The sequence below is a fragment of the Coptis chinensis genome, chromosome 8, assembly GCF_015680905.1.
Source record: "Coptis chinensis isolate HL-2020 chromosome 8, ASM1568090v1, whole genome shotgun sequence".
Lineage (NCBI taxonomy): Eukaryota > Viridiplantae > Streptophyta > Magnoliopsida > Ranunculales > Ranunculaceae > Coptis > Coptis chinensis.
This window is the reverse complement of record NC_141463.1, coordinates 90,593,755-90,605,844: the sequence shown is the minus strand read 5'-3', so window position 1 is coordinate 90,605,844 and position 12,090 is coordinate 90,593,755. Positions and strand designations below refer to the sequence as shown.

Genomic DNA, 12,090 nt, shown 5'->3' with positions numbered 1-12,090 from the left:
CGTATATAGCCACTGTAGTTTAGACAATTTGATGTTTACGACTATTTAGTACCACATACTTTCCGTCTAATTTCGCTAACGCGTATACATGGTTTCTTTAGTTACGTGGACACAAATTAATTCACCGTTAGCTAATTAGAGAAACGCGTGAGCTCGACGTTAGCAAATTTAGACGGAAAAGAGACTGAAGTACTAAGAGACTGAAGTACTAATAGACAAGAAAAAAAGTATGGATACTATTTAGAAAAAAAAAATGAAAATACATGGTACTAAATGTCATAAACTCTTTCTATCAATTTACATCTCGCTAATTTATGTTGAATATGCTTTGACAACTGCCTTCTAAGCGTGTGATTGTGCTCCACTGCTCTATTATGTACATATCACGTTTATCAGTTGTATCACAAGTGCTGTAAAAACCAATTCATTTCCTGTTTAGTAAGGCAAACAAGCTTTATCTATCACTTATATCTAATGGAGTTAATCAGCTTGTCCATCTTCTCCATCATGTAGACTGCAGTTGCTGAGGGGTTGTTCAGCAACATCCAGATCCATGTCAACATGTGCATCTTCATCAATATCATTATTTTCATCGGCATACAACTGGGAGCTCACCACCTGACCGAACAAATCCTTGTGTTTCAAGTTGCCTGTATCAATATCAATTGTTATCTTACCATCCAAGTTATCCCACATTGTAAATTCATTCAATTTATGTAGACTTTGTGAGATACTACCACCAATGGGAAAACCACTTGAAGAAAAGGTATACCCATCCAAAATGTGCATCCATTTGACGTATTATGGAGGAGAGCCTTGACACGGAACAAGAAGCGCTCCATGGACCGCTTTGCAGCAGGAATTTTAGTAGTTATCATTGTTCGTTTAGAGCCCTACCAAAACAAAAAAATGTACTGTAGAACTTTAGTCCAAATGGAGATCCCGTTCTTTCTTCTTTCTACCCCCCATTAAATATATTTTACTAGTACGAAATAACTGATGGTTGCAAAATAATTTGTCAACCATTAAAAGGTATGGGATCAACCCCAAGTACAGAACTTAAAAATCACAACAGGTTCGAGTATGCAATACTTAACCTTGGCTTCAGAACAGAGAGTCTGTATTGTTCTTGTCGCCTTCTGAAGCTCTTTGAGCTATGTCAAATGAGAGAGTTTATGTAAGGTTTGGAGTTTGGACCAACATTTTGAACAGAATGTACCTCCACCTAGGTAAATTGTACTTCACGTCTTACCAGTTGTATAATTATTTCACCGTGCACTTGGAAATGAGCTTGTAGGAAGTCAAAAACTGAAAAAGCAGTTGAATTTCATCATGCAAATGAAAGTTTTTGTAGTTGCGCATTGTGTAAAGCAATTTAACATAATAATAAATGTATCTACCTTTCAGAAAAGAATCGACAAACTTCCCACCATATTTCACTGCCAATGCATGCACAGCTACCTGTATAGAAGCTAAAATAAATCAATATGTTTTTCTCAATACGTTTATCACACACTGGAAAAGAATTGAGTCCAGTGGAAGACTGGAAGTCGCAAATCGATGAAGTAAAAATGTTTCATGCAAACAGATTTGAGTATCACCATCACAGATAAACAATCAATCTCTCCCAAAACTCTTGTGGAAACTCTTATCGAAATCCAATCAAGAGATCAATGCTCAAAGATAAGATAATTGTCCTACTTCTTAAATTTGAAATTCCGACCTTACAAATAGATATCTCTGATTTCTTTCCTAAAGTACCAACCTTATCATGAGCCTTGCACATATTAACCAAAGATACAACCACATTCACAGACTGGTGTAGTTTACTTAGTACTCCTTTCACAGATTCGACTTGAATGTTTGCCCTGGATTTTTCTAGCAAAGTTACTTCTTTAACCTACACAGATGCCAGAAAAAACAATAAAACCTCCAAAAATCTGTGGTTGTAGAATTGGTGCTAAAAGTATAATAAGATTCAGGTGCCTACCAACTTGTTCAGAATTGCGTGATTCTCTTCGTACTGCACAGGATAGCTCCATGTGTAAACACTTTCTGATATATAAATTAGGTATACATGACAATTTAATATTGACAGGACCACTTACCGATACCCGATACCAAATTACAAATGTTGCAGCGCATAATGTTGGGAAACCATGAGGAGCTTCCTCTGACGATCTAGTATTGCATGAGGGAGCCTGAAACAGGAAAATTAATTCTTAACATATCAGGTAGAGAGATTTTGGAATGTGTTAAATAAGCTTCTGAATAACTATTGCATCAGAAAGATGTAAATGATTTGAGGAGTGGAAATTGTTTTTTGAAAAAACACAATTATAAAAGTTCTTATTGAAAGTAAGTCACCTGAGACAAGATAGAACAAGCAAATTCCTCAAGCAAATCAGCAGTAGATTCACTGTTTTCAAAGTAGATGTGCAATATCCTCTGTATGATCTCTCCCTGAAGAGTAAGTGTAATACAATAAGGTGTCAGAAAAGCGTGTCAACATTCTGCTCCTAGATCTAATTGCAATCACATTTTAAAAATATAAGGAAAAGAAAATATGGTCTGAATAAACACTCACTTTACTCTTCGAACCATTCTCAAAATTTTCCGAGTCCCAGTTATGTGTTAACAATTGGTGCGCATAAGTTCCAAGTCTCTTTTGCATTAAAGGAATGACTTTCTGGACAACTCCTAGGTGCGTACTTTTCCCACTCCCTTCAAGCAACTTGTCAAGGAACGATTGAGCAGAACTTACAATAGACTCTAGAGTAACTAGTACCTCAGATGCCAGCAAAACGGAATACGAACAGGCTGCAAAGAGCAGTTTTAGTCAAAACCAAAAGAGAGGTCCCGACGCTATCCATTAACTTCACAAAACACCATATGAAACAGATACAGCTTTACAACCTGAGTCCAAGACACCTTCCAGAAATGAAAAAATGCCACAATACATGTAATCTATGTTTCCAGGTGAAGGGATTGGTTGGATGCCAGAAAAAAGACTATCTGGGATTCTGATGGGCTGGAAGGTGTTAAGCAGATCTAATAGTACTGGAGTATTCATCTTGATATCAGGAAGATTTAACATCTGCATTCAGAACTTATTTCCTCAGTGATTTTCTAAATCGAATCTTTTGGCAATTTCCCTTGGGAAAGAAGCACAAAATCTGGAAGCTACTGCACCTTGCTTAAGCACCTAAGAACTTCTTTAAAGACTGAACCAGCTACTGAAGATTTAAAAACCACCAAGCCGGGTATATCTGGGTTTCCAGCAGAGGCAGATTGGAATTTCCAATGCTCTTGACAAATTTCATCACCATAAAATTATGAAATGCGAATTGAAGCATTGATCTGTGGTTTTCCCCAAATTGTTAGCATATATATTGGTTGCAGCTTACCTTCACTGAGAACACAAACTGCGCAGTCGAAATGTTTCTTCAAGCTTGGAAATAACTTCCTGATTTTGTTCACGAATTCACCGGATATCACTTTGTTGTTACTGAATGGAACCCTTAAGCATCCAACTGAATTTTGTTTGGTCTGACGGGTCAAACAGTCCAGATTGTGGCAAAGCTCACGCAGAAGGTAAAGATGCAGGGGTAACTAGTACAGAAATTAGATGTTAAGGCAAAGAAATTTGGTTACAACATATTTGCAAACACAAAATCCACATCCACCTAAAGCTAACAGGATTACCTCGGCTGCAGGATCTGAACAACAGTTACCTTGAGTCTGCAATATAAAAGGATATATTCAACCGCATCAGTAATTGTGGGCTCAAATCATTCAAAGTACTCCAAAAAGTTTCTGTAAATCTAAAAAAATAAATTTAGGCAACCATGGTGGAAAACATTTACTAAGAAGAGAAGACTTAGAACATGGTTTAAAATCAAAATACAAATATATACTAACTATTCTCAATAGTAAACTGTTGTGAGCAAATATACATACCCTTGAAAAGGTTAGAATGGACAAACAGTCAACTGATAATTCTCTAAATTTGAATCTCTGCCCATCTAAAATCTTGGTAACTGCAGAGATTTCAACAGAGGGTGGACCATTAGAATCAGCATGACAATCTGAATGCTGAGATTCGGTCCGCTTGCATGACTGATCTGAAAATCCCTCATTTGGCACTTCCTGGCTCACAGCTCCAGCTCTTCTCAGAACTTCCAATATTGTAGGCTGCTTGAGGTTCCCATCGTCCGATGTGTTTGAACTCTTACGTTTCAACTTTTTGTCTGATGAAGTGCTTTGTGATATAATGCTTTTCTCATTCTTCTTCTCAATGTGCCCCGACAAATTTGGCTTGCTCAAGTTAAAAGATTCAGACTGCTCCACAAAGAGGCGAAGCTCAGGAAGGTATAAAGGATGCATCTTGAGGTAGGTGTTTAGTAAGCTCTCCAAAAATCTATATAAGACAAGTTCCCACTTCAGTACATAGAAAAAAAAAAAAAGAGATCGCAATCTGAAACTTCTGTGTGCTAATTGAGCTTTAGATGACATTCCCAAATTGTAAACTCAGCTACAACTCAAACCAACCACTTTGGCTTCGATAATACATGCAGAGAAATCACGAACTTTTGACGCCAAAAATAACAAAAAGAAGTGTTGGCTTCGATAATACATGCAGAGAAATCACGAACTTTTGACGCCAAAAATAACAAAAAGAAGTAAAGTAGGGAATGAAACAAAGAAAGAAAAGAAAAACGAAGAACGAAGTTTTAGATCAACTGGAATGATACCACGTATTCTAAGTTTATCGATTGACTCGACTTGTGACTTAGTTTGCAAAACCCCATCCAACAGATATCAATAATAGCTGAAGTTCATAACAAGCTAAGGAACGAGGCACCTCTTGGAATTTTAACCACCTTTCAATACCTAATCAAGTCATTGAACAATGGATAAGTCTTCCAGGTTCAGAGTCGTTTCTTACTCCCCACTACCTTTCAGTTTAGTTCAATATTAATCTCACTTGGAAAAACAACAAAAATATAATTCTACAATGCACTATTGTCATACGGACTGAGTACTAGAACACTCACACCAAATTCCTCAAGCGCTTCAATAACTTTGTGATTATTTCATCTCTTGCTGTCTGACTTGTGCAATCGACTCTTCCAGTAACTTGTGTGCAGAAGGCATTCAGCTACAGGTATAATTGCAAGTAATGCATAAGCGAAGTACAGAAAACAAAAACAAACAAACTTCTTTAATGAAAGAAATTTCTAAGTTGTAAAACCAACCAATTCTCTGATCCAGTTACATGAATAATAAAGAGATAGGCACATGGACTGTTTCTGCTTCCCACTTAGTGACGACCAAACAGTTCCAACAAAATACTGACCTTGCACAAACCAAGAACTTCTTAGAATACATCACATATCCAATGACTTGAGATATTTCACACCACATGAATACACTACTCTTGCCAGTTCTTTCTTAACAGATTATAATTTTTTATCACAACATAACATACAATACACAATCTTCAGTTTAACACTATATCTTGTGAACCATACTTCTGTTCCGTGATTATAAGGAGTATATATTGTTACCAACTCACTTGCCTAATTGTATAGAGTTAGCACATGAGAGTCAAAAATTTAAGTTTTTCAAAAAGTGCTTAATAGATGTGTACCATAACTAACCTTAGGGGAAGGAAGGCATAATGGGCAACCAAGTAGTGCATCAATGCCTCCAAGAGATCCCTGATTTGTCAACCTCTCGACCTTTCCATAATATGAAATTATCAGTACCAAAATACAAATATTTTCATATCTGTTGAGAATATTTCCACATATGATCGAGGTATTCAAAGACTTACAACAGATAGTAAGAGAAAGTAAGCAGGAAGGGTTTGTAAAGTTGTTGAATCGCTGCACTCAAAAAAAAATGCAATTTTTAGAAGCCATTCTTGGTGAAGAATTATATGCTTTAACAATTAACACAAGGATGGGTGTGAAGTATTATTACTGCAAAGAAGAGGATACTAGTGGGAAAATATTCAAACAAATTGGAGAAAGATCACCATCCAAATTCATCCATGATTCTCCTGCAAATGATAAGAAGGTTCAAGATCTTTGTTAGTGAACAAATAAAGGCTCGGAACTTTCAAATCCAACTGAATGTCATTACTGATAAACACAGAAGTAGAACCACACTTCCCTTAGTTACCTTCCAGACCACAAAATGGCTCCTTGGAAACCAACTTCCCTCCCTCAAGATCAGATAAAACGATTGATTCAAAGTCCCCTACATGCCTGCCAATCCTACAAAAAATACATATGCAGGTGAACATATTTCTTGGAAACCGTTTTATAAACAAAGTAGATGACAACTGCTGAACACATTGCAGAAGGAGTGCATACAAGAAAACCATAAAACAAAGTGTGTTCGATATAGAAACAAAAACCGTAGCTGACCAATCAATAATGGCTGGTTGAAGTCTTTTACGCTCCAATAATGCAATTAGTTCATCATAAAACATGATCAAGGGCAAGGGACATGATTTGCAGGAGTCCAGAGACATTCTCAAGAGTTCCAGAGACTCCTCACAGTTTGTTTTCTGTTGGAAAAAAAAAATGAATAATTTAGTACAGAAGATTTGATTTATGATTATTCCAAGTTGAATGCACAAACCAAAAGCACAGGAAAGCTTCATAATTTATCAGGTGGGCGCAATAGGAGCAATAATGATCATGTAGCAACCCTTGAAGTCCTTCGAGGTTCATAATATAGTACTGAAACTGTAAGTTGTTATCTGTGCAAATAGGGATGCCAAAGGAAAATATATGCAGGAACCCACACATTCTTAAGAGACTCGGTGTTTGTTTGTTTTAAAACAAATAGCATTCATCTTATAAAACAAAAGATTCAGTCAAGATGATTCAAACTCAAGTGCACAAACCAATAGCACAATGGCCATGCAGCAACTATTACTGTCCTTAAAGGTTCTTAAAACTCGTCTGATATAACAAATTATTTCCGTACACAGTGTTCAAGGAGCACTAAGGACAAAAGGCGAGCAAAGAACATCTTGGTCCCCACAAGACTTAGATTTTAAACACTATTCAGTAAAGCACTTGTATCTCCATTGATTTGATAGTTACTATCAAGTCAAAACGTGTATACCTCTACCAACACACATAACGTCAAAAAGGAAGACATGCAACCTCAAGACCATGCCTTATTTTATCATTCCTATGAAGCCTCAATTCTCATGTGACGACACACCCCACGCTCATTGCCAAAACAATCCCCACTTAACCTCCCAACGCCCATCATGGGTTTGGGATTTACCCCAAAAGGACTCAACATTGGATGGATAGATTGTTACTATATATCCAGGAACTAGACAGGCTCCTCAGTTATGTGGGACTAAGCGGCTTTCCAACATATCCACCTTGGACTACACAAATGGGGTGTCAAATTCCATGATGCATGCTCATTATGAAAAAGTTCCATAGTTTCAATGAAAAATATTACTGCAAGAATAAAAGTATTGTTAATATGCGACGGAGTGGCAGAATTACATACAGTAATAGATACGTGCATGCATGTTAACTCGTAATACTCAGTCTGTCAAATATTAGTATACAAGCCTTACTGACAAGAACAGCAATGAATATATATGTCCATAAATAACTGCTAATAGTAGTAACTCCTTGAAAGTACATAACAAGGCGAGCAATCAGCAATAGCACAACAATGATTTCAACCACAACAGACAAATAGGTTAAAAGGGTGTAATACGTAAATACTCCTGGTCTGTACCTGAGATGACGAGAGATGGGTGGCGTTATCTATATGCCCAAGACAAGAAACAATCTTTAGAGTTCCAATTAGGCCCATCTTCTTATACTTCAACTCTTGATTACTGACCTGACGAAAGAAGTGAAGTACAAAAACACTAGGTGCATAAAAATCTCTGGACTAGGACATTCCAGAAAATTAATAGATATACTGACCGAGTTGGATTTATACACGGTAAAGCATAATAGAGATGGAAGATGCATCTCTCAGCCAATGATTACCGTACCTGCTTGCGTACGATGATCAAAAGTTCATTTGCGATGGAAGATCCAACAGAATCAGCATTAGATCGAGCGGACAGTGCCAAATGGCTGAAGACCTCATATACTTGCACTTAGGAAGTCATAGTTAAATAGCTGATAGAGAAAGTCAAGGAACCGAAAAACAGTATATTATACCTTGTGGATATTTTCATCATTAAATCCCTCTATGTAATCCAAGATGCCTGATTATGGAAATTTAAAAGAAGGTGAGCTGTGCAAAGAGTAAATTTAAAAGCAGCACAAGACTATAGATGCAGAGAAATTACCATTGATATAAGAAGAAAGTGTGATCAGTTCCTGCAAATATTTTGAAGCCAGAAGAACCATGGCCTCTAGTGCCGAACCGACTTCATAAATAACACCAAAACCTATATGAGTAACTAATGCACCGAGGATCTGAAAGAAGCGTCACACAAGAGTATGATAGTTAATATCGTGTTAAATGCATTATAAGTTCAAAATTATTTATAAAGCATATTACCTCATGCCTGGAATAAGTATCAGTGAACTCATCAAACAGAGATATATACAAGTGAATGCCAAATTCCCTTGCCTTTTGTTCTTTGCACGCCAATAAGTACTCAGACACGGAGAGAAATGAAGGGAAATACTCCTGGATTCACAAAGATTTGGGAATACACTTCAAGAAAACTTCTATTTAAATAGAACACAATATTCTTCACCTAACAGTAGGTTTGTGACGTTTACAAAGGCTGTTACAGCATAGGCCATTGCACAGTAGCATTACTCCTTAAAAATTGTCTGGCACGTAAGCCAGGAAAGCATAATCTTCCAAAAAAAACATATTTGCAAAACAATTATCTTGTTATGGGAAATTGAAATAGAATTTGCATTATTTTTTCCTCTTAAAGTTGAATCTAGCATATAAAAAAGGAAAAAGATAAGAAGGAAAAGGACAGCTTCAAAGTAGTAAACAGAAGAACAAGTACCATTAGCTTATAACTGCCATAATAGCCTGAGTTAAATAGTGGATAAAAGCATGATGTTGTGATCCACGTCAACAGTTATAGGCACTATATGGCTATATCTCATGAATTTAGGATATAATGCAATGTACATTTTCTTCAGAAAGTATAGGCATGTCGCAAAATCTGGCAAGTTTTCACTTAATTCACATGTTGCCAGATGTGCTTTTACTCTCCAAACTCTCGACGTATAATTTTTATTAAAACTAGAGCTGGCACAATTCGGACTGCAATCCACAAGCACCGCAGAACCTTCCTGTATGTATTTTCATACTGAATGACCAAGAGTGCTTCAATCAAGATTACAAAAAGTTCTGCTATATATCTCACTCATAAGACTAATTAGTTCACAATGAGCACTTACATATGTAATACTACCATGTAGGAAGATGATTATTGCATCTTAAGTTCTTACTTACGTGTTTTCATCATTTCTCATAAATTTACTTATAATTTTATCAACCCGAAAAATGTGAAGTTTCACAATTAGGTACAAAAATTTCCAAAATTTGATGCCTCACTTTTTTCCTAGTATCTCCAATTCTTCATCTTCTTTTCCATTGTCTTCTCCCCGTCTTCTCGACCCAATTTTTTAATGAACTACATTGGTCTGGGGACAAAGACTCTGCCTCCTAACAGAAGCATTTTCCAGAGGAGTGGGTGGTGGCAAACACTTTGGCATGGACATCTTTAGTTCTAACTATGGTTGTAACAAACACTACAACACTGATAAATGCGCTCAGCTTCATTGCAGGTAATCTAAGAACAGTAAAATCAACTACTAGTATCCATGCTATCTCCTAACTTTACAAAGTTAACTTCAAAGTTTGATATCTAACCTGCACAAGTTCCCTATGCCCATGAATGCATTGGTCAAAAAGAGCTTCCCCGAGACAATCATCCATGATTTTCTTCTTTATCAACTTCTCAACATTCATTGGCAAAGTTCCACCATTCATGTATATAAGTATAAGCAACCACACATCAATAACTCTATGATACTCCGCTTTATCAATAGACTTCAATTCATTTAAAACCTCCTGACAAAGAACCTAGCATAAAAACACAACAAGTCAATAGCCAAACTTGAACATAAAGTTACCAAAACAAAAACTAGAAAAAACAATGTATGAACACTCACATTCTTAAAACGAAGACTCGACCTCAATGCCTCAAGAACCAAGCCTTCAAAATTATCCACACCCAACTTCCCTTTCCCTCTACCCACGCCCCCGACAAACTTCAACTGCATTCTAATCTGCCAGCATATATTGGCCCTCGATAGTCCTAATAAACGACAAACCAATAGTAACAACTTGTTCTTTCAACTCATCACTTAAATGTAAACTCGAAAACGAGTCAAGTACAGGTACAATAATCTCACTATCTTCTTGTAACATATTCCGTAACGACTCAACTACAATGCCACTACACCTATCGTCACCGCCTATAATCTCCGGTAACGAACCTATAATCTCTTTCTTTAAACTTATAGGACAAATGGACAAAACTTGTAGAAGCTTCTCTACAAACTTTTTGGCACCGGGAGTTTTTCGAGGAGGATTTTTTGGAGTGGGAATTAATAGGAGGTGACTGAGAAGTGTGGTGTGAGATGATGACGTGGATTTTTAAAAAAATGTTTGGAAATTAGATTGGGTTTGTATGTATGAAGTGAGACCGGTTAAAAAGTTGGTTAGATTTGAGGGGTTGGTTGAAAACTTTGTTTGGAGGGGTTTTGTTTTGGGTTAGTAGGGTGCAACCGGATTCGGCTAAGATTGAGATCATTTCATCTTCTGCCATGCTTCTCATGAATGTTTGATGAGATGTTTGTTTACAGAGCCTGTTTAGACATATGAAAAAAAAGATAGATTACTAGTGTTAACCCCGCCAAGTTTTTTAAATTGAGTGGACTTATTCACGGGCCCCCTATTTCATACCCATGTCCATGTCTGCCAAGAATTATGCAGGAGACAAAATTGATTCTTGGATTTTCATATTTCATGCCCCCACTGGATCATTGGGTCGCGGTTTTCATATTTCATTGAGCGCAAGTTACAAAATTTACTATTGAGAAACAAGTGCAGTAGATTGAGAAAATAAGCACAATTTCTAAATACTAGTTTCGGTGTCCTTATCTCTAGTTGGTTTCTTCTTACTTATCTGTTGGTGAAACCGACATAGAGTTTGAGGATGAGTTTTTATCTCTTTAGAGTTTGAAACCGATTTAGAGTTTGAAAACGACTTAGAGTGGAGGTGTGAGTCCTTATCCTATCTGGAACCGACCACCTTACCTCTATAAATATAGGACCTTGCGTCCATATAGAGTATCCCCAAAAACAAAGAAACTCACACCTTCGTGAGAAACGTAACTCTTCGACCCCATCCTATTCTTCTTCTTTCTTCCCCGTCACCGCCAGAGAGAGTTATAATGCCGTTCTAGAGGGTAGTTTGTTTTAGTGCAAAGTCAAACTGCTGTTAACCATTGAATCATGTGAGGAAGACACCACTGCTGCTTTTTTGAACCATTGTAAAGGTGTTCAATCTTTCCTTAAGGAGAGTCTAATCCGCGCCTTGGTTATTACATGTTACTTCTGTCCTTGTCTCTTATTGTTTTCTTTATTCGCATACAACAATCTTAAGGAAAGAACAAGATGTCTACACCATCAGACACCATGCGGATCAAAGAAACCAATTCTGAAGTCATAGAAGTTACTTCAACTATGAAAGATGATGCACCTCTACTAAATGCTCGCAACTTACCCAATGTGTCAAAGATTGAATCCTTCAACGGTTCACACTTCAAGCGATGGAGAGAAAGGGTGTTCACAGCTCTAGATGTACTCAACTATGCAAAGTATCTCAATCGATCAAAGACCCATGGAGGGTTTTAATGATTTCGAAAGAAATCACGCTGCTTGGCTCAATGGGAATAAGGTATGTCGTCATGCTATTTTGAGTACCTTGTCCAATGAAATATTTGATATTTATTGTTCAAATAAGAATGTACATGACAT

The 12,090-nt window shown here is 36.9% G+C and overlaps 1 protein-coding gene across 1 annotated transcript; it reads right to left on the bottom strand.

The window, feature by feature from the left end:
- Positions 1-212: 212 nt before the first annotated feature.
- On the bottom strand, positions 213-11,255 carry LOC147484252 (uncharacterized). Its single transcript, XM_086579728.1, is given in 31 exon segments — positions 213-650; positions 773-893; positions 1,098-1,154; positions 1,253-1,308; positions 1,401-1,461; positions 1,766-1,900; positions 1,991-2,023; positions 2,109-2,201; positions 2,368-2,463; positions 2,588-2,820; positions 2,917-3,097; positions 3,193-3,328; positions 3,407-3,612; positions 3,706-3,741; positions 3,961-4,420; positions 5,058-5,161; positions 5,259-5,354; positions 5,664-5,744; positions 5,840-5,891; positions 5,989-6,067; positions 6,190-6,284; positions 6,438-6,580; positions 7,789-7,896; positions 8,054-8,146; positions 8,214-8,272; positions 8,357-8,486; positions 8,572-8,703; positions 9,916-10,128; positions 10,218-10,338; positions 10,340-10,669; positions 11,233-11,255. Coding segments are annotated over 31 exon segments (3,933 nt in total). The 3' UTR covers positions 213-480.
- Between the last annotated feature and the right edge of the window lie 835 nt (positions 11,256-12,090).